Consider the following 22,565-nt stretch of genomic DNA (forward strand, 5'->3'; position numbering starts at 1 on the left):
CAAGAGTATTGAAAGTCAGAGAGGTCCCAGGGCAACACGGTAGCATTGTGGATAGCACAATTGCTTCACAGCTCCAGGGTCCCAGGTTCAATTCCGGCTTGGGTCACTGTCTGTGCGGAGTCTGCACATCCTCCCCGTGTGTGCGTGGGTTTCATCCGGGTGCTCCGGTTTCCTCCCACAGTCCAAAGATGTGCAGGTTAGGTGGATTGGCCATGATGAATTGCCCTTAGTGTCCAAAATTGCCCTTAGTGTTGGGTGGGGTTACTGGGTTCTGGGAATAGGGTGGAGGTGTTGACCTTGGGTGGGGTGCTCTTTCCAAGAGCCGGTGCAGACCCGATGGGCCGAATGGCCTCCTTCACTGTAAATATGATGATACGATCTCGGTGTACAGGTCCACAGGTCACTGAAAGGGGCAACACGGGTGGAGAAGGTAGTCAAGAAGGCATACGGCATGCTTGCCTTCATTGGCCGGGGCATTGAGTATAAGAATTGGCAAGTCATGTTGCAGCTGTATAGAACCTTAGTTTGGCCACATTTGGAGTAATGTGTTCAATTCTGGTCGCCACACTACCAGAAGGATGTGGAGGCTTTAGAGAGGGTGCAGAAGAGATTTACCTGGTATGGAGGGCATTATCTATGAGGAGCGGTTGAATAAACTCGGTTTGTTCTCACTGGTACGACGGAGGTTGAGGGGCGACCTGATGGAGGTCTACAAAATTATGAGGAGCATAGACAGAGTGGATAGTCAGAGGATTTTCCCCAGGGTAGAGGGGTCAATTACTAGGGGGCATAGGTTTAAGGTGCGAGGGGCAAGGATTAGAGTAGATGTACGAGGCAACTTTTTTACACAGAAGGTAGTGGGTGCCTGGAACTCGCTACCGGAGGAGGTGGTGGAAGCAGGGACAATAGTGACATTTAAGGGGCATCTTTACAAATACATGAATAGGATGGGAATGGAGGGATACGGACCCAGGAAGTGTAGAAGATTGTAGTTTAGTCGGGCAGCATGGTCGGAACGGGCTTGGAGGGCCGAAGGGCCTGTTCACGTGCTGTACTTTGTTTCAGTCTGTGTGAAGCTCAATTGCCATTTCCACAAAACCCGCGGTGATTGGCTGGAGGACCAGAGTTCTTCCGGTCCTCCACCTCTTCCCATTGGTCAATGCCTCAGCAGACAGGTCAGGGGTGAACCTTCCCTCGCACATGCGCATTCTCTCCTCACCCTCGGACATGCTCAAGTTCCGGTACGGTACGGTCCGGTGGGGGGAATCACCGAAAGGCTTCTTGTTCTGGCCGGAGCAGTCAGCTGGTTGCCTGGAAACCTTGTCTCGAGGAGGGGGAAACAATGAGTGAGGCGGAGGAAGGTTGTTGACCAATGGGAAGAGTTGATAAACCGCAAGGACTCTCTTCCCCATCCAATCAGCTCCCCCGTTGTCTGAACGCGGAAGCTGGACACTGAGGAAACCTGGGGCTTTACACAGACTGAAAACCTCCTCCTGTCTCCAACATCTGTGAGTAAAACACTTACTTTTCTCCCCCTTTCCATTTCTTTTCTCATTCTCACCTTCAATTGGTCACTTGCAGCAACTGAAGGGAAAGGAAGTGAATCCAGGGAGGGTGTAGACTCTGCAAAGCTTGGCCCAGGTCTCTCTCTCTCTCTCTCTTAAAGACATTGACAGCGTTTGCTCCCTCAGCATGACACATTTTTTGTCTGTCTAAAAGGATGGTCTCTTTCCTAATGTTCACTATTAAAGGGCTGGTTTATCAAGGAGCTGGCTAACATTCAAGGAGATAGTAAATTAACACCAGACAGAGACATGTCTCGTGCTGTTATATGGCACACATTAGATATATTATTTATGGTTCTGCAATAAAGTACAATCCAGTCATCTCTTCCCTTGGAGGGTTATTCATCTCTGGATTTCTCTTCCACATGGACCAGTGGGGTGTGGGGTCATTGAATATATTCACGGATGAGTTGGACAGATTTTTAATAAATTGTTATGTTTTACATCATTTTTAAAGAATGAATGCAACAGAGTAACAGGAAAAAATGGTGGCAAATGGGCACAGAATGGAACAAGAGATATTGCCAACATAAATCCAAGCAACACATTGCAGAATTAATTTGGAACAGGATATTTGAGGGACCAGAGCCTCGAGATGAAATGCCAGATCAATTGAAGAACCAGTTAACAGGTTAAAGTAGTGAGTGGGAAAAGAGGGTAAGATTATACAACAATTCAGTTTGTAAATCCAAAAATATCACAAACGGACTAACAGCATAATCAAATTAAAATGAACAACAGAACATAGATGACATAGAACTCCTGTAGTGCAGAAGGCCATTCGCCCCTTCACATCTGCACTGAGCCTCAGAAAGAGCATTTCACTGAAGCCCACTCCCCATCCTATCCTCATAACCCGGTGCATTGATCATGGTCAACCCACCTAACCTACACATCTTGGACACTAAGGGGCAAATTAGCGTGACCAATTCACTTTCGCTGCACAACTTTGGACAATGGGAGGAAAGTGGTGCAACCGGAGGAAACTCACAAAGACACAAGGAGAATGTGCAAACTCCACACAGACAGCCACCCAAGGCTGGAATTGAACCTGGGTCCCTGGCACTGAGGTAGCAGCATTAACCGCTATGCCCTACTCCCAGCTTAAGTTAAATTTAATTCACTCATGGAATGCCCAGGAGGAGCAAGTCAGTCAAATTGGAGCCTATGTATTTGAGATAGGAGTCCCATACTTTACCCAATGCATCAGACTCAGAATGAATTACAGACATTAAAAATTGCATGGAGATGCATTCCATAATCAGCCTATCCCAGTTTTAGATCGAGGGAGAACTGACTGGTCTGCTTCTGTATTGAGCCAGATGAATGTTGAGTCCATCCTACCCCAATCCCTTATGAACCTAAGACGAGAGGCCAATTGCTGAAGCCTGATTTTCAGGAGACCATACCCTCCCTTAGCTCCTGGTGATTGGAGCTTAACAGACTTCAGGCGAGGTTTATTTTTGTTCCAGGTAGAGTCATAGATGTTTACAGCTTGTCCATGCCGCCCAGTTTCTATCACTAAGCTAGTCCCACTTGCCAGCATTTGGCCCATATCCCTCTAAACCCACCCTGCCCATGTAACTTTCTAACTGCTTTTTAAAGGACAAAATTGTACCCGCCTCTACCACTGACTCTGGAAGCCATTCCAGATGCTCACCACCCTCTGTGTGAAGAAACCTCTCCTCTGGTCTCATTAGTATCTCTCTTCTCCTATACCCTCTAGACTCCTCTACCTTGGAGAAAAGATGTTGACTATATAACTTATCTATGCTCCTCATTATTTTATAGACTTCTACAAGGTCACAACTAACCTTACCCGTCTCCAGGACCCTCTGGTAATCTATAAAGTTGTGGAAGTGAATGAGCACAGGCCTGGGATGAAAACTCCCTCAGTCTCAAAGACCGGATCCGATGCCCTTTCTAATTTAAAACACCCAGTCTTCACATCCAGCTTGAGAAAACGTGGCAGCAGGTCCTCGAAGAACCTAACCAGAACCTCACCCTCCACACCTTCTGGCAGGCCAACGACTCGGATGTTCTTTTTCTGACCCGGAGTTCTGCAAGTTCTCCATGACTCCACCACACCACTCAGCCGGTTTTCCAAGGATTGAATTCTTGCCTCCGCCGAGGAGTATCTTGCTCAACATTCAGAATTCTCTCCTCCAGATCATCGAGCCTCTTCATGGTGTTTTGCAGCTCAGCCTCATGAGCTCACAGATATTGAGTCAGCACACTCAGCCTCTGGTCAATAACACGGATAATGTCGCTGACAGAGATCGGCCAATGACCGCACAGAATAGATGAGCAGGCTCGATGGGCCAAATGGCCAACTGCAGCTCTTATTTGTTATGATCTCTATGCCTAGGACAGGAAGCAGTGAGCATGGATCTATCAATCAGCCTGAATCAGCACCTTCAGGAGAATTGGGAGGATGAATATTAGATACAGCAGAGGGAGAGTGTGTGGGACGGAGATTTACAGCTTTTGGGGAATGAGAGAGGAAAGAATGTTCTCTAGGAACTAGAATTGTCTGTTCTGAATTTCTATCCTGTACTGACAGTGATGTCTTTTGTAAATTGTTTTTACAGGATATTAGAAGAGGAGGAATTACAGACAGAAATCTCAAACTTCACGTCTCGATCTGACTGAGTCTCTCAATTCCTTGGAACTGAATATCACCGGACTTTGAATCGAGAAGGAGAAATGTTTGTCTTTTCTGTCGGCTTCAAAAGATTTTAACCATCAATGTGACTGGAAAAGCCCCGAGACACACACACCCGAGTGAGAGTGTTCCAGAGCACTGACTGTGGAAAGAGATTTAACCAGTTACACAGCCTGAAAATACAAAACACCATTTACAGCGGGGAGCGACCGTACACGTGTTCTGTGTGTGGACGAGGCTTCAACTGATTGCCCAACCTGAAGAGACACGAGGAGACCTAAAACATGGAGAAACCGTGGAAATGTGGGGACTGTGGGAAGGGATTCAGGGCTCCATCTGAGCTGGAAGCTCATCGGCGCAGTCACACTGGGGAGAGGCCGTTCACCTGCTCTGTGTGTGAGAAGGGATTCACTGTGTTATGCGCCCTGCGGACACACCAGCGAGTTCACACTGGGGAGAGGCCATTCAGCTGCTCTCAGTGTGGGAAGGGATTCACTCAATCATTCGACCTGCAGACACACCAGCGAGTTCACACTGGGGAGAGGCCGTTCACCTGCTCTGTGTGTGGGATGGGATTCACTGTGTTATGCGCCCTGCGGACACACCAGCGAGTTCACACTGGGGAGAGGCCTTTCACCTGCTCTCAGTGTGAGAAGGGCTTCACTCAGATATCCAGCCTGCAGAGACACCAGCGAGTTCACACTGGGGAGAGGCCGTTCACCTGCTCTCAGTGTGGGAAGGGATTCACTCAATCATTCGACCTGCAGACACACCAGCGAGTTCACACTGGGGAGAGGCCGTTCACCTGCTCTGTGTGTGGGATGGGATTCACTGTGTTATGCGCCCTGCGGACACACCAGCGAGTTCACACTGGGGAGAGGCCTTTCACCTGCTCTCAGTGTGAGAAGGGCTTCACTCAGTTATCCCACCTGCAGAGACACCAGCGAGTTCACACTGGGGAGAGGCCATTCAGCTGCTCTCAGTGTGAGAAGGGCTTCACTCAGATATCCAGCCTGCAGAGACACCAGCGAGTTCACACTGGGGAGAGGCCGTTCACCTGCTCTCAGTGTGAGAAAGGCTTCACTGAGTTATCGAAACTGCGGATTCACCAGTGGGTTCACACTGGGGAGAGGCCGTTCACCTGCTCTCAGTGTGGGAAGGGCTTCACTCAATCATCCGACCTGCGGACACACCAGCGAGTTCACACTAGGGAGAGGCCATTCAGCTGCTCTCAGTGTGAGAAGGAATTCGCTCAGTTATACAACCTGCAGATACATCAGCGAGTTCACACTGGGGAGAGGCCGTTCACCTGCTCTCAGTGTGGGAAGGGCTTCACTCAATCATCCAGCCTGCAGTCACACCAGCGAGTTCACACTGGGGAGAGGCCGTTCACCTGCTCTCAGTGTGAGAAGGGATTCACTCGGTTATCCAACCTGCAGAGACACCACCGAGTTCACACTGGGGAGAAGCGTTAACCTGCTCTTAGTGAGGGAAGGGATTCAGATATCCATACACCCTGGAGGAACACTAGCGAGTTCACACCTCGAAGAGGCCATTCACCTGCTCTGAGCAGGGGAGACATTCAATGATCCGTCCCAACTACGGAGACACTAGCGAGTTAATGCTGGGGAGAGACCATTCATCTGCTCTCCATGTGGGGAGGGGGTTTTGTGATTCATCACACCTGTTGTGACTCCAACAAGTTCACAATAAATTACAGATGTTGGTTCCGTTGTTATTGTTTCTGCTCTCACTGGCATCCAGGACCACATTTTGTTCATTCTGACATCTGGTGAATGGTGATGATTGGAGGGTTTCTTTCTGCTGGACTGGCCGGTCTAACACCTCTGCCTTCGGTGGGCTGACCATTTTTGAGCCTCGTTGCGATTAACCTGGTTCCAAGTTTGACGAGGAGCACAGAATGAAAATGTGTTTGCACGTTGGAAGATATTTAGTTCCCAAAGCAGCCATGATGCCATGAAGATGGGCTATGGTGGTTACAGGGTTCTTTTGCCTAATTTATCTAGGTGTTTCTCGCAGAAGGAAACTGTCATGGTATGAGGGGCAAGTTGTCTGTGGTAGATTGGGAAATTACAATAAACATATCACTGAATGTGGCAACGCAGGTGGATAAGGAGCTAAGAAGGCAGAAGGCATGCTTGTCTTCATTGGTCGGGGCATTGAGTATAAAAATTGGCAAGTCATGCTGCAGCTGGATAGAACCTTAGTTAGGCCACACATGGAATATTGCCTACAATTCTGGTCACCACATTACCAAAAGGATGTGGAGGCTTTGGAGAGAGTACAGAGGAGGTTTACCAGAATGTTGCCTGGCCTGCAGTGTATCAGCTGTCAGGAGAGGTTGGATAAATTTGGATTGTTTTCACTAGAGCGTCGGAGGTTGAGGTTGATAAAAGTTTACAAAATTATGAGTGGCACGGACAGAGTGGATAGTCAGAAACTTATTGCCAGGTTGTAAAAGTCAATTACCAGGTGACATGGGTTTAAAGTGCAAGGGGCAAAGATTAGCCGTGATGTGCAAGGGACGTTTTTTACACAGAGGGTGGTGAGTGCCTGGAACTCGCTGCCGGAGGAGGTGGCGGAAGCAGGTACGATAGTGACGTTTAAGAGGCATCTTGACGAATACATGAATCGGATGGGAATAGACGGATACAGACCCTGGAAGCACAGAAGGTTTTAGTTTAGTCAGACATCCTGATCCGAGCAGGTTTGGTGGGCCGAAGGGCCTGTTCCTGTGCTGTCCTGTCCTTTGTTCTTTGTTGTTCTTTGTATGACGATAGACAATAGACAGGCAACCACTCGCATTTTATTTACATAAAATATAGATTCCTTTTAGAAGCAAAAGTGAAGCTATCGTGGCTAACAAGAAAAGTTAAAGATTCTATTAGATCAATGGAGGACACAATATAGTCGTGAGCCTGAGGATTGGGAACTTGTTTTAGAATTCAGCAAAGGAGGACCAAGAAACTGATAAAGAGAAAATAGAATATGAGAGCAAACCGGGGAGAACTGGAAAAACTCCTATAGGAATGTGAAAAGGAAAAGATTAGCAAAGACCAATGTGGGTCCATTCCAGACAGAGACAGGAGAGTTTATAATGGGGAATAAGGAAATGACAGAGAAACTAAACAATTTGTGTCTGTCTTCATGGAGGAAGATACAGAAATTGTCCCAAAAACACGAGAGAACCAAGGGACTAGTGAGCACGAGGAACTGCAAGAGATTAGTGTGAGTGAAAAAGTAGTACTGGAGTAAATAATGGGAGTGAAAGTTAATAAATCTCCAAAAGCTGCTGCTCTCCATCCCAGAGTGTTGAAAGAGGCGGCTGTAGAGATAGTGGATACATTGGTGATCACCTTTCACAATTCTATAGATTCTGGAATGGTTCCTGCAGAATGGAAGGTGGTAAATGTAACCCCAATATTTAAAGAGAGAGAGAGAAAACGGGGAACCACAGACCCATTAGCCTGACATCAGTAGGAGGGAAAATGCTACAATCTATTATAAAGGGTGTGATAACATACGAATTAGGAGCAGGAGTAGGCCACTCGGCCCCTCGTGCCTGCTCCGCCATTCAATAAGTTCCCAGCTGATCTGATTGAAACCTCAACTCCACAGAGGCTCCTTAGAAAATACATCTTGGGAGAGCATAATAATATTCTTTATTATAATCATCTTTATTATTGTCACAAGTAGGCTTACATTAACACTGCAATGAAGTTACTGTGAAAATCCCTGAGTCGCCACACTCCGGCACCTGTTCGGGTACACCGAGGGAGAATTCAGAATGTCCAATTCACCAAACAAGCACGTCTTGTGGGAGGAAACCAGAGCACCCGGAGGAAACCCACACAGTTTTGGGGAGAATGTGCAGACTCCGCACAGACAGTGACCCAAGCCGGGAATTGAACCCAGGTCCCTGGAGCTGTGAAGCAACAGTGCTAACCACTGTGCCTCCATGCCGCTGTGTCAGTTATGGGGAACAAGGAAATGGCAGAGGAGTTAAACAGATATTTTGAATATCCCATTCATACTAAAGAATACGGAAGGAGCAATTAAATACCATCACTGGAGAAGTTGTATTGGACAAACTAATGGGGATAAGATAAGTCCCCTGGATGGCTACATCCTAGGATCCTAAAAGAAATGGCTACAGAGATAGTGGATGCATTGATTGTAATTTTCCAAAAATCCTTGGATTCTGGAGAAGTACCAGAGGATTGGAAAACTGCCAATGTGACAACCCCCGATTCAAAATGGGAGGGAGGCAAAAAATGAGACACTATAGGACAATTAGACTAACATTTATTGTTGAAAAAAATGTTGGAATCAATTATTAGGAAGTAATAGGAGCACATTGAGAAAATCATAATCTAAACAAGCAGAGTCAGCATGGCTTTGTGAAAGGGAAACCGTGTCTGACTAATTTATCAGAGTGTTTCGAGGAAGTTTCAACCAGAGTGGATAGAGGGGGACCAGTAGATGTGTTGTATTTAAACTTCCAGAAGACCTTTGACAAGGTACCTTACAAAATGTTAAGGCATGAGATAAGAACCCATGGAGTTGGAGGTAGTATATTGACATGGATAGAGAATTGGCTAATGAGCAGGAAACAGCGAGTGGGGATAAGGGGTTCTTTTTCAGATTGGTGGCCTGTAACCAGTGGGGTTCCACGGGGCAGTGTTGGGACCACAACTGTGTACAATTTGTATTAATGACTTGGAGGAAGGAAGCGAACGTACTGCGCCCAAATTTACAGACAACACAAAAATAGGTGGAAAGGCAAGTTGCGAGGGGGATACAAACGGTTTGCAAAGAGATATTGAGAGGTTAAGCAAGTGGACAAAAAGTTGCCACATGGAGCATAATGTGGGAAAATGTGAAGTTCATTTTAGAAGGGAGAACAAAAGAACAGTATTATTTAACTGGAGAAAAACTGCAGAAAGTTGCAACACAAAGGGACTTGGGGGAACTTGTGCACGAAACACAGAAAGCTAACAGACAGGTGCAGCAGGTAATCAGGAAGGCTAATGGAATGTTGGCCCTGATTCCAAGGGGGTTGGAGTATAAGAGTCGGGAAGTCTTGCTGCAGCTTTACAAGGTGCTGGTGAGACCACATCTGGAGAACTGAGAGCAGTTTTGATCCCCTTATTTAAGGAAATATATTATTTCATTGGAGGCTCTTTAGAAAAGGTTCACGAGGATGATCCCAGTTATGGAGGGATTGTCTTCGGGGCAAAGGTTTAACAGGTTGGGACTCATTGGAATTTAGAAGAATGAGAGGTGATCTCATTGAAACATCCAGGATTCTGAAGGAGCTTCACAGGGTAAATGCTGAGAGGATGGTCTACACCTGGACCAGAGGGGTACCAATATCCTGGGGGGTAACTTTGCTAATGCTCTTTGGGAGGGTTTAAACTAGTTCAGCAGGGGCTTGGGAACCTGAATTGTAGCTCCAGTATACAGGAGGTTGGGAGTAGTGAGGTCATGAGTAAGGTTTCAAAGTTGCAGGAGTGTACCAGCAGGTAGGAAGGTGGTTTAACGTGTGTCTTCTTCAATGCCAGGAGCATCCGGAATAAGGTGGGTAAACTTGCGGCATGGGTTGGTACCTGGGACTTCGATGTTGTGGCCATTTTGGAGACATGGATAGAGCAGGGCCAGGAATGGTTGTTGCAGGTGCCGGGGTTTAGATATTTCAGTAAGCTCAGGGAAGGTGGTAAAAGAGGGGGGGGGGGGGGGGGGGGTTGTCATTGTTAGTCAAGGACAGTATTACCGTGGCAGAAAGGACGTTTGATGAGGACTCGTCTACTGAGGTAATATGGGCTGAGGTTAGAAACCGGAAAGGAGAGGTCACCCTGTTAGGGGTTTTCTATAGGCCTCCGAAAAGTTCCAGAGATGTGGAGGAAAGGATTGCAAAGATGATTCTGGATAGGAGCGAAAGCAACAGGGTAGTTGTTATGGGGGATTTTAACTTTCCAAATATTGACTGGAAACGCTATAGTTCGAGTACTTTAGAGGGGTTTGTTTTTGTCCAATGTGTGCAGGAGGGTTTCCTGACACAGTATATAGTGTAGCCACTTAAAATGGCTAACTCCCGATTAGAATGGCCAAACCCCGATTTAAAATGGCGAACGGAAGAGGCTGATGGGAAAATCAGCCAACAGGACTCAAACAGACAGCTGCAGGTAAAACAGTGTATTCGCCTCTGGGGAAGCCAGACCGAATCGATACCTGCAGCCATCAACATCACAACACCCCAGCCATCTGCATATTAATCAGCCATCCCCAGGAACAATTGCTACAAATTAGCAACACAAAGCCGACCCAGACCTTTCGGCACCAGCAGGATCTGACACAAAGAGAGGTAAACGACCACCCCTCGATCAAGGAATCGCTCCAGTATTGGAGACATTGAACCAAGTGATTGGGACCAAGTCCAATCACTTGGAACCAGGTACAAGATCCGCCCCGAGAGGTGCGAAGCCCCTGGGGACTATAAGAATAGGGGCCAAGTTCAACTTGACCCTTCTCCTCCTGTCCGCACCCTTCGAAACCCTTCTGCAAGATAACGTAAGTTTTACTCCAGCGATCGCTACCAGATAGACACTCCTGACTATCGACCTGTACCAGCTTTTGATTCCCGCAGGCTCAGAACCCATTCAAACGACCATTCGTTTCCCTGACCTGGTGGGCCATTTCCAAAGTTAAGTATTGGCCTGTTAGTTGTAGGAAGTAGTTTAGCAGTAGATTTAATGTATAAGTATTAATTGCTGTATATAATAAATGTGCGTTGATTTAACTCTTACTAAGCGGTGTGTTGGATTATTGATCATTACTCTGACTTGAACCACGTGGCGGTATCAGAAAGATACCTGGCGACTCATGAGCAAAGGTGGCAGAATAAGAATAAATAAACTAAGGCTAAAATTAGCAACATTTTTGGCGACATCCTGATGGGACTGATCGAGAAGTGGAAAACCACTCTGGGAGAACCCAAGAAATTTGAATTAGAAACCAATTGGAAACAGAAAACCACAAGTGTTCAAGCGGTTCTGATTAATAGTCATAATTCGGAAGTGTGTGTATGCATGCGTAACTAACAGGGCTATAAGGTAAAACTGATCGATTTTTGTTGCGTCAAAACTGTTGGAAGTCTGTATTTTCGGAAATTAGCGAAAGCCGTACCCGCATCCACAACACCGTCTTAGCCCCCTGTTCCAAATTTAAATGAAGCAGTCGGATAGGAAAGATGACCATGCAGGCAATGCAGCGCCTCATGAACCCTGAGGAATTTGCGACCAGCAGCAGTAGAGTGGGACAGTGTCCCATTTGGGAGGAGGAAATCCGGAAATATCTCAAGGGCAAAGGATGGCCCCTGTGGAATGATTTCTGCGATAATGAGGAATCAGGTCCCGGACGTATAGGGCATACTTGGTGGGAGAATCTGAGCGAGATACACAAAAAGACCTTGGGAAAAGTTCGCAAGCCGATGGCAATCGTGTCTTGTTTTGCACAATTGCGAGGCACAGAGGAGGTTGTCAAGACGCTCCGCAAAGAAGTTGAGGGCATACATCGGATGAGTAAAGTCGATGTATGCGAAGTTGAAAAAGAGAATTTAGAATTAAGGAGGAAATTGGCAGCAAAGGATGAAGAGGTGGTTGAAGCCAAACGGGGTCACCAGTCTTGTCTGGCGCATTTAAGCAGTTTCCAGTCACAATATGAAAAGGCCTATCAGGACACGCAATGTGCAGTCCTGGTAAGAGAAGAGACAGAAAAACAGGTAGAGATGCTACAGAAACAGTGTAGTGATCTCACGGCAGCATTAAGAGCACTCTACGCTGCCACCACAGAACAAAGACAGAGCACCGTAGATCACTCAAAATGCCGGAAGCAGATTGCAGAGCTGCAATCACTGCTTTCTGTGCAAAAAGGTTTTCAGGACACCTTTGGGGAAAAGTTAGACCAGGAAGATGGCCCTGATTGGGAAGAGTTACATGAAACAGCACAGAGATATGTTCAGGGAACATGTGCGCAGGGAAAGCCCCAGAGGAGAAAAGCACTCCGACAATCCACACAGAAGATAGTTCCGGATCCAATGAACCCTGTAACCACCCACCGCACAGCCACATCGGACGATGCGGAATATCTATATTCCACCCCCCTTAACAGTGACCCAATTACGGGACGTGTGAGAGAAGATCACACCGTTCCTCCCCAGCTCAGACTCCCACCATTTCTTTGCCACAGTTAGACGCCAGGCCCACATGTACTTCCTGGATGAGAGAGAGCATTAACGCTCATGGTTCTAAGTTTAGATCCGTCGGTAGCAGCAGCCCTTCCCGACCCACAGAATGTAGGAGGAGGCACCCTTGCAGAAATGCATACCGCGATCCTGGATGCGATCGGGTATAACCGGGGTGACCCCGTAGATGGCCTCAATAAATGTAGGCAGAAGAAATCTGAGCACCCCACAGCGTTCGCTGGACGCCTGTGGATTCACTTCGCAGCCGTTTTTGGAGACTTAGACCGTGTCCATTTGTCCCCAGACAACATGGCCAAATGGACCCGCACCCTTATCTCCCATGCCACAGATGCAGGACAGAAATCCTGTACTAGTTATGATCCCTCGGAGGAGGCCCATAATGAGAAATGGGTGGTGAAAAGATTGTTCCGTGTTTGGGAGCAATCTGTTCAAAGCAAACCCACCGTTAAAAACACCGAGGAAAAGCAAGCCGCCGCAGAGATACAGGCAGTGAAAATAACACACCAGAACCCCGCATGGGTAAATGAGGGAAAGAACAGTCCCCCACCCAAGTCACAAGAGTGTTACAATTGCGGACAGTTGGGACATTTCGTGAAAGAGTGCAATGCCCCTAAAAAGCCAGAGAGCCCAACAGACAGGCACTCTGATTAAGAAATGACAGAGCCCATCCATAGCTTTAGCACCCGTTCGGATCAGAAGGACTTGACCGGAACGGACTGACGGTGTACGGGCTCACTCAGTTGTGTCTGCGAGACACCCTTTGGGATAGGTCAGGACAACCCGTAGTTGCAGCAAAGATTCGGGGACAGCCTATCGAATTTCTTTGGGACACAGGAGGGTCCCGCACCACCATAAATTCCTCCACCCTATTTCAAAAGGACACATGGCCCACTACAGCCACTATCGCCCTCAGCGGCTTTACAGGCCACTCACAGCAGGAACACATCACAGCCCCTGTACCCATTCAAATCGGAACCATCACCACCAAACACCCCGTAGTTTTAGTTGACCTGCCCCACACAGCAGAACACATTCTGGGAATTGATTTCATGAATTCCCATAATCTTTCATTCGATCCAGTCAACCAGTGTGTCTGGAAGATGGCGAAATCCGCAAGAGCCCCCGCAACACTCATCATAGGAGAGTATATGAACAAAATTAGTGCCTTCGGCGAATTTTGGTTCAACCCGACCACGCTTAGCACGGACAAGCAGGTTAGGGCAGTTCTGCAAAAGAACAGGGCAGCATTCGCGACCCACAAGCATGACTGTGGACGGATGACTGGCTCCGTACAAGTAACAGGACCTGACCCTCGACCCCAGAAACAGTACGGATTTCCCCAAGAGGCAGAGGGAGAAATCTCAAAAGTAATGGAGAGCTTATTAGAGCAGGGCGTACTTAGATCAGTATCCTCCACTAATAATGCCCCGATTTGGCCAGTGAGAAAGCCCGATGGATCATGGCGACTGACCATCGATTATCGGGAACTCAACAAAGTCGCCCCACCGTAGCAACAAGTCCTGAGACCATGCTTAAGCAGGGACTCAATTCCCGATAGTTTACGGTTTTGGACGTCAGTGATGGATTCTGGTCCATTCCATTGGCAAAGGCGTGCCAGTACAAATTTGCCTTCACCTTTAAAGCACAGCAATACACGTGGACATGCCTGCCACAAGGATTCCACAACTCCCCCTCCATTTTCCACCGACAGCTGGCAAATGGTTTAGCCAAATTCTCTCGCCCCGAATGTCTGGTACAGTATGTAGATGACCTACTACTGTAGACAGACACCAAGGAAGAGCACATTGAGCTTCTGTCCGAACTCCTGGAACTATTACATTCAATTGGTTGTAAAGTCAACCCCAAAAAGGCCCAGATTTTGGAAGAAAAAGTGATATATTTGGGAACAATTATCACGCACGGTAAACGCGAGATCGAGCATAAAAGGATTGACTCGATTGCTAAATTGCCCCTTCCCCATATCGTTTCAGCCCTCCGGCCGTTTTCAGGACTGGTTGGCTACTGCCGAAACCACATTGACGGTGTCGCCAGAAAGGCAGCGCCCCTCTCAGACCTCCTAAAGAAAGGAGACCCCTGGGAATGGCTTCCACAGCATACAGATGCTGTGGACTCTTTAAAACAGGCACTCATAGCAGCCCCCGCACTACAAGTTCCAGACCCGCTTTCCCCTTACGCTATAGAGGTAGCGACCACAGACTGCACCCTTTCGGCCGTGTTCCTCCAGGAACGGCACGACCAGTTAAGGCCCGTAGCTTACGCCTCACGACTTTTAGATGCTGTGGAGCAGGGATTTTCAGCCTGTGAGAGGCACCTGCTCGCAGTTTTCTGGGCAGTCCAGTATTTTTCATACATTACCGGACTGAACCCCATCACAATTCTCACCGAACACACCCCCACCCAGCTTTTACTGGACGGACAACTCAAGGACGGTACCGTCAGTCAAATAAGAGCAGCTAGATGGACCCTTCTCTTGCAGGGATGGGACATCACTGTGAAAAGGACAAAGACACACACCTATTTAGCCGACAATTTACAATACCCCGGGACCTCCCATGACTGTGAGATTATCTCTCGACACCACAACACAGGCCCCTTTATCGCTAAAACACCCCCCAGAAAGATAGAGAATTCAACTCCGAGCCCCCCGCACACGGACACGTGTGAGCCCTTAAAGATTTATGTGGATGGATCTTCCAAGGTCTTGGATGGGAAACGCATAACAGGTTGCGGTATCTATGTCGAGGACGTGCAGGAACGCGCCCTCGAGGAAATATCGTTAAAACTACCCGGACACTTAGGCGCGCAGGCAGCAGAGCTCGCGGCCATCGTATATATATAGTTGAACACCCAGATTCCTTCCCCAGCCCAGCAGACATATACTCCGACAGCCTCTATGTCTGTAACAGCCTTACGGAATTTCTGCCCCTGTGGGAAGCAAGAGGATTTGTTTCCGCAGACGGAAAACCCCTCCCCTCAGCCCCATTGCTCCGTCATATTTTAGAAAAAGCCCAGAACAGGACTTTTAGAATCATCAAAGTCCGCAGCCACCATCGTTCCTCCCTGCCTGGAAATGTAAAAGCCGACGCACTGGCTAACGCAGGTTCCAGACATGGGTATTTTTGGAAACCCCCTGAAAGCGCGCAGTGAGTGCAGCTCAGGTCTCACAGACAAAGATCGAGGATCTAGTGGAGGCCCAGAAGCAGGACACCAATCTCAAGGAGATTGTAAAGGGAAACTATCCAGCTCCCTATGAGAGATTTAGAAATACACTGACCACACATGACGGTGTGGTGTGAAAGGACACCCTTTATGTGGTTCCTGAACAGGACAGGAACCAATTGATTTACTTGTTCCATGACGGTCATGGACATCAGGGAATCGATCCCACTACAGCCCATCTCAAGCAGCTTTGTTGGTGGCCGAATTTAAAGGATGATGTAAACCATTACATAGAGAATTGTCTTATCTGCGCCCAGAATAATCCAGACAGACATGCCAAAATGGCCCAACTCAGCCACACCCGACCTGTTAATGGTCCCTGGACTAACCTCCATATTGATTTTATAGGACCATTGCCCCCTTGCAGGAATGGCTATAAATATGTACATGTGGTCATAGACACATTTACAAAATGGGTGGAAGCATTCCCAGCCCACACAAACACTGCAAAAACCACATCCAAGATTTTGACCCACCACATGATTACAAGATTGGGACTCACCCGCACATTGAATCCAACCAAGGTTCCCATTTTACGGGACGTGTCATGCAGAACGTCCTCACGATATTTGGCATCATCCAAAAATTCCACATAGCACACCACCCACAGTCGAGTGGTATCGTGGAGCGCATGAATCGGACCCTAAAAACCACCCTCAGAAAAATGGTCCAGCAGAACAACACCACTTGGGACTCAGTCCTCCCTTTTGCGCCGATGTTTTGCGTAACACTATTTCTACCTCCACAGGTTACACCCCACACACCCTCATGACCGGACGCCCCATGCAAGGCACAGAATATTTGTTAGGTTTGGACCTGACCAGCCCCGAAGTGATGGCCCTCACACACGAGAAAGCCGTGGAGCAATTGTTGCAAATGTTAAAACGGCTCAGCTAGCAGCCGCAGTAAAATTGGGCACCAAGAAGAAACAGAGCAAGGCTTATTTCGACAAGACAGTGCATGCGACTGAGTACAGTATCGGACAGCAAGTGATGCTTTCTGTATATAACCCCAGCACGTTCCTGTCACCAAAATACTCGGGTCCGTATTCCATTGCGGATAAAGTAAGCCCTTCCGTTTACAAAATAAAGTACCCCAATGGTAAGACTGCGTGGTTTCATATAAACCAGCTGAAGGCTTATGGAACACAGTCGAACCACGCACACCACGTCATGCTTGACGCAGCACACCACACCCCGCCCACAGCTAACATAACCCTACCAAACCCCACCACGTCCAGCCCAGCCACGGACTCGACCTCGACTCCATCCCCGAAATATACACTCCGCCCCGGAACGCCCACAGACTGCAGCAGCAGAGACAGCGACTGTGACTCGGACGATAGCCACAGCACACCTCCCTATTATCCTCATACACCAGGACCCACACCTAGCGACTCCTACTTCGATACACGTGATCCCTTCCTGATCACTTTCCTGAACAAGCCCCACCACCAACCACCGAACCACACTGACGACCCCGATTTTGTCCCCAAACAACTAGACACCAATTACTGGCACCGAGACAACTCGTACCGACTCGTCCGCAACGACGAGAGTGACCCCCACCTCACACCATGCAGCCCTTTCAGCCCTAATCCACGCCAGAGTTTGGCACCCGGGAGAAGGTGACGACCTCGGGTCTGACTCCCAAACCGCCAACCCCTTTGCGACCCTGTTTGCAACCGAGAACAGAGGTGTCCAGATGATGTTTTAAAGGAACCGCTTGGGAGAAGTGTTGTCCTTTCTGATGGCACCTGCAGAATTTTTTATGGTGTTTGTAAGTTTGTTAAATGTTGTATGTCCGACAGGAGAATTTTTCTCACTGCCACACGCCTATCCGGCCGAAACTTCTGAGAACTTGCCTTCAGAGACTAACCATTGCCAGACGCCAATTCACCTGAAACCTCTGAGCACTTGCCCACAGAGACCCACTGTTGCCAGACACTTGTTCAGCGGAACTAGCTTGTCTGCAGACACTTGTTCGGGTACCAGACGCCCGATCGTAACTGCCCTTCTGGTTCGAAGGATAGAACCACGACGGCAGCCCCACCACGATGACTACATTTTTGCCCGTACTTGTCGGTTGCTCAGGCAGTGGAGAAACAGTTTGAGACCCGCCCTGCCTGGAAACCCCCCACTGGTCAACTACGCTCGGGTAGTAGAGCCACGGCATTGGTAGCCGTCCTACCCGGGGACTCCATCCAAATCGTACCCGTCGCTGCCCATACGCACCTCATTTTGGCATTTTTCAGTTCAAAAGGTTTTGTTTGTTTAGGTAGCCTTTAGGTTGCCAGCCATCTGCTATTTACATCCTGGAACATTTGGATGCTAAATCAGCACTGGTTCATCATTGGGAAGTGTGTCTTCTCCTAAAATTTGTTTTTTTTTAAAATGAGGGAGTCACACATAGTGACCAACTATAAAGGGAATAATTGGCACAAAAGGACAGACACACTAGCATACCAGATATTAAACAAAGATAGTTACAGACACTATGCTTGTTTCTACAGAACTCCAGAAGCTCCAGGATCGGAGAAAACAAAGAAAGAAAAGGAAAGAGAACAGCCATGAGGACTTCCTTCATATGGATCAACATAATGTTATTGGACATTTGGTTGCGCGTGACCGCGAACCCCATGACTTCAACCCCCCCCCCCAGCCGTTAATGTTTCATTGTCCCGCAGTACCCAGAGCCCAGTCACCAGCGACACTACATCTTCTTGGTGTGCCAGGTTCATAACCTGGTACGTCTACGAAAATAAAGAAGGATAACCTACCGCGCTCGAACCCCGGTATATAGGATCAGATCCCTTATGTTCGGTTACGACCAGACCCCCGACCCCCGCGATCTATTATAAAATAATAAAGTGCATTCACTTGCGTTTATTGTTGTTGTAAATAAAGAGATGTGAAAAACTTTTTCATGAGCAAAAATTGTATGATCCTGAGCTTGACTGCCAAGCCAGGAAAGACTGTCTGAAATGCTATGATTTTGTTGTATGATTGAGGAAGGTAGGATAATGGAATGTTTAAGCGAGTGTAGTATATTAAGGATAAGTTAGAGGTTCCAAGTTTGTTGTTTTGTAATGCATGTCCCTGTCTGACATAGCGCCCTTAGAATTGTTAGTTAAAAAATTTTGTGCATAGATATGGTCAGTGCAGAGGCCATGAAGGAAGTGCCCCCCCCCCCCCCCCCCCCCCCCCCCCGGGTCAGGGAATGGAAAGTAACATAATGATGTGATCCTTCAATCTTCGCGTTAGGATCACAAGGAGGAAATGTAGCCAGTTAAAATGGCTAACTCCCGATTAGAATGGCCAAACCCCGATTTAAAATGGCAAACGGAAGAGGCTGATGGGAAAATCAGCCAACAGGACTAAAACAAACAGCTGCAGGTAAAACTGTGTATTCGCCTCTGGGGAGGCCAGACAGAATCGATACCTGCAGCCATCAGCAGAACAACACACCGGCCATCTGAATATTAATTAGCAATCCCCGGGAACAATGTGCAACAAATTAGACACAAAGCCAACCCAGACTAGTCGGCGCCAGTAGAAGCCTACACAAAGAGAGGTGAACGACCACCCCAAAACCGCCCACTGATCAAGGAATCGCTCCAGCATTGGAGAATATCGAACCAAGTGATTGGGACAACGTCCAATCACTTGGAACCAGGTACAGGGTCCGCCCCGAAAGGCGGGAAGCCTCTGGGGACTATAAGAATAGAGTCCAAGTTCAAATCGATCTCTCTGCACCCTTCTTCTCCTCTCTCCATCCCTCGAGACCCTTCTGCTGACCTTCTGCAACAGCTGCTAAAATGGTAAGTCTTACTTCAACACTCGCTACGAGATAGGCGCTCCTGGCTATCGACCTGTACCAGCTTTGAATCCCGCAGGCTCAGAACCCATACGAAAGGCCATTCGTTTCCCTGACCTGGTGGGCCATTCCCAAAGTTAAGTATTGGCCTGTTAGTTGTAGGAAGTAGCTTAGAAGTAGAATTAACGTATAAGTATTTACTGTATATAATAAATGTGCGTTGATTTAACTCTTACTAAGCGGTGTGTTGGATTATTGATCATTACTCGGACTTGAACCACGTGGCGGTATGAGAAAGATACCTGGTGACTCAAGATCAAAGGTGATAGAACAAGAGCAATTAAACTAAGGCTAAAACGAGCAACATTTGTCCTCTGCTCGCTTTTAAAGGCTTCCCAATCCTCTGGCTTCCCACTAATCCTCACCACTTTGTAAACTTTTTCTTTAGTTTTTATGCTGTCCTTGACATCCTTCATCAGCCATGGATGCCTTGTCCTCCCCTTAGCATATATTCTGCTCCTTGGGATGAATTTCTGTTGTGCCTGCCTAATAACCCCCCAAAGCCCCTGTCATTGCTGTTCCACTATCTTCCCTGCTAGGTTCCTTTTCCAATCAACTCCGGCTAGCTCCTCTCTCATGTCTTTGTAGTTACCTTTATTTCATTGTAATAAAATACGGTGAATGGCCTCCTGCACTGTAGGGATGTGAGAATCCCAAAATTATTGCACAGTACTTGGAAAACAGTGGCAGGATTGGGCAGAGTCAGCATGGATTTATGAAAGGGAAAATCATGCTTGACGAATCGACTGGAATTCAGCAAAATGAGGGAGATGTTGACGCGGATCTGGGTTCGATTCCCGGGCAGGGCATGATGCTTTATTGTTGTCCAGCAAACCGTTCAACGAAGCTGAATCGCAGTTTCACAGAAAAGAGCTCTGCCAGAATCAGTTAAGTGAGATTTGTTGTTTCACATCAGAGCTGAAAAAGTCACAAGTGCAGCAGGTTGAGAACAAGTACATATGCTGGAAGAGACGGAGAGATGCTGACGTCAACCAAAATTTGGGTGGTAATGGGCCAGATGTTATTGCTCACCAGATACAAGTATCTCCCAGATCTGGGTGCAAATCTCGGGCGTGGCATCAGGAAAATTTCTCACTCAAATTATTGACTAAGTTTTAATGCAGTCCCCGCGTTCTGCTGGCACAGTTTTCTGTGAAACTGCGATTCAGCTTCATTGAACATTTTGCTGGACAACAATAATTCATCATTCCCTGACCGGGAATCGAACCCGGGCCGAATCCTAACCACTAGACCACCAGGGAAACTGTCTTTGTTCTCCACCTGCTGCCCTTGTGACTTTTTCAGCTCTGATGTGAAACGACAAATGTCACTGGACTGATTCTGGCACAGCTCTTTTCTGTGAAACTGCGATTCAGCTTCATTGAACATTTTGCTGGACATCAATAATTCATCATTCCCTGACCGGGAATCGAACCCGGGCCGCGGAGGTGAAAGCGCCGAATCCTAACCACTAGACCACCAGGGAAACTAACGATAAAAGTTGTAACCTGAGTTGACAGTATATCACTCACCTTTTATTTTGATTTCCGAGTTTTCATTAGAAGTATACAAAATTACATGTTTAAAATGAACACAAGTGACATCTTCAGCCAATCACAACACCGATTGTTGTTCGCTGGAACATGAAATAGACAGTGAGGTGAAATAGTCCCAAAAGCTGCTCATGTGTAACTTCCAATTTCCAAAACCCACCAACCTTATCACTGTGGCCCCTGTGAAACTGACAACTCGTCATCCAGCGGACATTCATTCGTCATTTCAAATAACTCATTTTAATTTTTGAAAACATAGTTAATCCTTTTCGCAATTAAGTTTTGAACAAAATTAGAATAGTTTCCAATTTTTGTTGATCTTTTTCTGAACTGAAACTATCACACGTTTGCGGAACAAACACAAACTCTCCTGTTTCACACTGGGCAGGGACATTAAAACTTAGTCATCTGTAATTATGAGGCAAAGCTTCCTCGTTCCGATTTGTTGTTAAACATTAGCACAACACGTCATCCCACAGCCTTGTGACATTTACACTTTCACAAGTTTGGAATGTGTTTCTTTCTTCCCCGGCTCCACAGTGGGTGAGAGAGGGACAAGCAGCAGGATTTTACCCTAATTCTCCATTCACTCGCTGCCAGCAGAACGCGGGGACTGCAGCTTCAATCAGCGGGTTACTGCCCATCCCGGGGACACTCCAACCAGGAGCAAAGCTCCCAATACACCGAGCACAGGCTCAGAAACATGCAGGTAGATTATACCCCGCTCACTTAACCTCCGAGCAGCATTTACACAATCCCTCAGTGACTGGCGCTTCCTTTGAGCTTCTTCTGTTGTATTCAGCTCCTGTGACCTCAATGGACTGAATAATTTCAGTTCGAAGTTTTCTTGTCATCACGCCCGAGATTCGGACCCTGATCGGGGGGGGGGGCGGAAATTACTGTGTCTGTGTGAGCATCAAAATCTGGCCCAATACCACTCAAATTTTTGCTTGCTTCATAATCTCTCTCACTTTGCAGCCAATCACTGTCCGTTTCTTCCTGCCCCTGTCTTTGTTCTCGACCTGCTGCACTTGTGACTTTTTCAGCTCTGATGTGAAACGACAAATATCACTTAACTGATTCTGGCAGAGCTCTTTTCTGTGAAACTGCGATTCAGCTTCGTTGAACGTTTTGTCGCAATTAAGTTTTGATCAAAATTTGAAGTTTCCTCTTTGTTAGTTTCCCTGGTGGTTTAGTGGTTAGGATTCGGCGCTCTCACCGCCGCGGCCCGGGTTCGATTCCCGGTCAGGGAATGATGCTTTATTGTTGTCCACCAAACCGTTCAACGAAGCTGAATCGCAGTTTCACAGAAAGGAGTCAGAATCAGTTCAGTGACATTTGTCGTTTCACATCAGAGCTGAAAAAGTCACAAGTGCAGCAGG

At 47.4% G+C, this 22,565-nt stretch overlaps 2 protein-coding genes and 2 non-coding genes across 5 annotated transcripts in view; 2 read left to right on the forward strand and 2 right to left on the reverse strand.

Annotated features, from left to right (window-relative positions):
- Nucleotides 1-22,565, reverse strand: part of LOC140422014 (uncharacterized) — a 332,008-nt gene that overhangs the window by 8,304 nt on the left and 301,139 nt on the right. The window lies entirely within an intron of this gene.
- LOC140420030 (uncharacterized) lies at nt 1,262-5,964 on the forward strand. Its single transcript, XM_072504051.1, has 2 exons — nt 1,262-1,508; nt 4,157-5,964. Exon 2 carries the CDS (start codon nt 4,515-4,517, stop codon nt 5,703-5,705), a length of 1,191 nt encoding a protein of 396 aa, XP_072360152.1. The 5' UTR covers nt 1,262-1,508; nt 4,157-4,514; the 3' UTR covers nt 5,706-5,964.
- Nucleotides 21,045-21,116, reverse strand: trnae-uuc (transfer RNA glutamic acid (anticodon UUC)). The gene has a single exon. It is a non-coding gene; the product is annotated as a tRNA-Glu (tRNA).
- trnae-cuc (transfer RNA glutamic acid (anticodon CUC)) lies at nt 22,365-22,436 on the forward strand. Its single transcript has one exon. It is a non-coding gene; the product is annotated as a tRNA-Glu (tRNA).

This window comes from Scyliorhinus torazame, chromosome 5 (assembly GCF_047496885.1).
Source record: "Scyliorhinus torazame isolate Kashiwa2021f chromosome 5, sScyTor2.1, whole genome shotgun sequence".
Lineage (NCBI taxonomy): Eukaryota > Metazoa > Chordata > Chondrichthyes > Carcharhiniformes > Scyliorhinidae > Scyliorhinus > Scyliorhinus torazame.

Coding starts and splice junctions, on each gene's coding strand:
- LOC140420030 (XM_072504051.1), top strand. CDS start 4,515: ATGGAGAAACCGTGGAAATGTGGGGACTGTGGGAAGGGATTCAGGGCT.